The 3,275-nt window shown below is 34.7% G+C and overlaps 1 protein-coding gene across 1 annotated transcript; it reads right to left on the reverse strand.

The window, feature by feature from the left end:
- Positions 1-212: 212 nt before the first annotated feature.
- CTXN2 (cortexin 2) lies at positions 213-458 on the reverse strand (the record flags this gene model as incomplete). Its single annotated transcript, XM_081291502.1, has 1 exon — positions 213-458. The coding sequence occupies one exon, from the start codon at positions 456-458 to the stop codon at positions 213-215; it is 246 nt and encodes an 81-aa protein (XP_081147628.1).
- Between the last annotated feature and the right edge of the window lie 2,817 nt (positions 459-3,275).

Below are 3,275 nucleotides of genomic sequence, written 5' to 3' on the forward strand. Positions count from 1 at the left end.
TGTTCTATTCATTAGATACCCTGATGCAGGGACAGAGAAAAGTAGTAATCCTAAGAGTGGTTTATCATCTACATGGCACAGTGGATAAATCAATCATAGATCTTTATTGAATTCAGTGAATGTAATGAGTTTCTCTCCAGCCTACCCAGCATACCCAAATGTAGCCACCACATGTCCCAATAGCACAACCATGAGAAGCATAAAGCTGGAAATCAGGCGAGTGCATATTCAAACGTCCCTTTATCAAACTCTTCAACTTCATCTTCCCATGTAGAAGAAGGCATGCTACTATATGGGTCTAAGAGAATTTTGAAGCATCTGATAATTAGAAGTCCCAAGAAGATACACAGAATCCCAACAAAAGCAAAGCCAGTTTTTTGCTCCAGAGTCAATGAGAAAGCTGAAACTTCATTGACGCTCATCTTAGCTGAAGAATTGCCACAGTAGGTACTACTCATTATTCACTGGCACATCGTTGTGGCTCTTCAAAATTCCTGCTGCAGTCAACTTTTGGCCTAGGTATAAAATTGAATTCAGTTTAGTTTTACCCTTGTATTGTATCAGACAGGAAATCTTCATATAAAATCTGTCATTTTTCAAACTCTCTTGACTTAACTTGCAAAAGATGTTTGACAACATTATCAGCTATGGATCAGAACCAAATTAGCATCGGAGATGGCTATTTCTACTAATTCTAGTAATTTCTAATAATTACAGAATTACTATTTAGGATGCATAAAACCATTTCTACATATTTAAATATAAAATCAAGCATGAAGGTGGATATTCAAATTCAACCCTAAAAACTTTTGATTAATTTCTAGAAGGTTGTCATTGCTTCTTTGCTCTGAACTGTCATCTAAATTCACTTCATTTTTGCATGTGTAGATAATACCATACATAAACACAGACATATGCTATTCATGCTGTTTCAAGTTCATACTTCAGGGTTTATCTCTAGTGCCATTTTGCTGTTACAAATCCCAATTCTTTTAAACAGATATAATCCTTCTTTTTCATCCTTTAACTTTTATGCTTATGTAATTATATTTTCTTATTCACTAACACTCCCTACAATGTGAATTTCTTAGAGAACTTGTGTTTATTAAATTATGTTAAATAAATTATGTTAAATACCAGCAGTGCCCAACATATCAGCTTGTACAAGGCAAGCAGCAGTTGTATTGAGCCATTAAGCTACCTCCCTACCTTCTCCATTAACTTTCAGAACCTCCTAAATGTAAAGTTTAAGTTAAACAAATTCAGCTTTAATACTCCCAAGTTCCAACTAGATTTCTACTTGTAAGCCCTTAGTATATTGAGATTCTAAAAGTATAGCTAAAGTATTCAGAAAATATATGCTGAACTGAAGAGAAATAGGATTTCTTTCACATTTTACATCTTTTTTTAAAAATACTTTTTGGTTGTCAATGGAACTTTATTTATTTATATTCAGTGCTGAGTATCGAACCCAGTGCCTCACACGTTAGGCAAGCGCTCTACCACTGAGCCGCAACCCCAGCCCCCACATTTTACATCTTAATGTTAATCAAATTAATGAGCACAAATTAAAATAGTTAATTAAGTCAAATGATTACGAATGTACAGTAACTCCTCCTGCCTTCAAGAAGATTGTCACCAAATAGCTTGGTCTTGCAATAACTGAAAATGATAGAATTAGTGTCCTCTTTTTTTATTGTTGCTTCTTCTGACAACTTTTTAAATTATGTTTATTTTTAATGGCTGACTTTAAGATTTTTTTGGACTCAGTTTTCAGAAAATAATTGAGAGAGAACAAGGGATGGGAGATAAGGAATGGAGAGAGTAATAACAGCAAGACTTGTGCCTTCCAAAAGTATTTAGTAAATAATGCAATCAATTTATTTCAATCAGTATTGTATTTTATAATGATTTGGATTAAAAAAGAGCACTATTTTCAAACCTCAATTTTCAGAAATATTTAATATATTCTGGAGTATGCTAGTTATTTGATCCTTTGTTTAATAAAAGAAAAAAAATGTTTCAAACTCTTCTGTTGAATTTTTCTGCCAAATCATTTTTATGCCCTGATAAGAATATCATGAAGTCACTATAATTTTTTTTTTAATTTAGTTCACTTAAGTGGTTCAGAATAATCTTTCAGAAGACCAGTTCTTTGGGCTGGCATTATGGCTCAGTAGTAGAGCACTCACCTAGAACGTGTGAGGCCCTAGGTTCGATCCTCAGCACCACATTAAAATAAAGGTATTGTGTCCAACTACAACTAAAATATAAATATTAAAACAAAAAGACGAAGTTCTTGAATTATCTGTTGTGTAAAAGGCACAGGAGAGTGTACTGAATATCTAATGACCCTGAGACTTAACAGAACTATTTTTTTTATGACAAATTCTCTCTCTCTCTCTCTCTCTCTCTCTCTCTCTCTGCTTTTGTCAGTTAAAGGTCATTTGTTGAGACACATAAATAATCTGGTCCATTTGTTAATGGATGGAGAAATTGAAAAGGAGAATGTTTCTACATGGAGATGTAGACCAAGCTTTGTAATAACTGACTGAATGTTTTTTCATTAGAACAAATCCTTGCTATTTGATATTTCAGGGTATATGTGGTAAGAAGAGACAATAAATATGGATTATTGTGGACACTGTGGTGCACTCAATAGATTCTCTTCAATGAAGAATTCATTGCCCAGCAGCCGGAAATGTTGTTAGCAAACAGTCTTCAATGTCTTGCTCCTTTCATGGATTGTGTCAACCTCAGAGTCTACCTCACCTTAGGTCATGGCCATATCCAGGGAAGGTCATCTTCAGTGACTGGTTGCTATGATAGTATGAAGGCATGGCCATCTTGACTCAAAGGCAGGGTCAGTGCTGGAGATCCACATGGGACCAGCTGAGTCTGTTACCTGGTCCACATCACAATTCAGCTTCTGCCCACTCCTGCTTAATTATCCATGCTTCTACAGGATAAACCTCTGGCACACTAACCTTTGTCTCAGGGTCTGGTTTCTGGGGAACCCAGCACACAATAATTTGCACTATTGAACCACCTGGGTGTTTTTAAATATCAGTTCATTTTCAGCTAGTTCATTTCACTATCATGTAGAAATAGCTTAAACTGATTGTTTTTATACTAGAAGCTAACTTTATTTAAATGTTTTTAAAAGATCATAGTACAGACTCAAATTCAGGGTCACTGAAAGAGTTGAATCACTGGAAGAGTTAAGTCAGTTATCTGTTGGCCAGTAATTAATCAACTATACTCTAACATTCTAA

This window comes from Spermophilus citellus (genome assembly GCF_964194105.1).
Source record: "Spermophilus citellus genome assembly, chromosome: 4".
Taxonomy (NCBI): domain Eukaryota; kingdom Metazoa; phylum Chordata; class Mammalia; order Rodentia; family Sciuridae; genus Spermophilus; species Spermophilus citellus.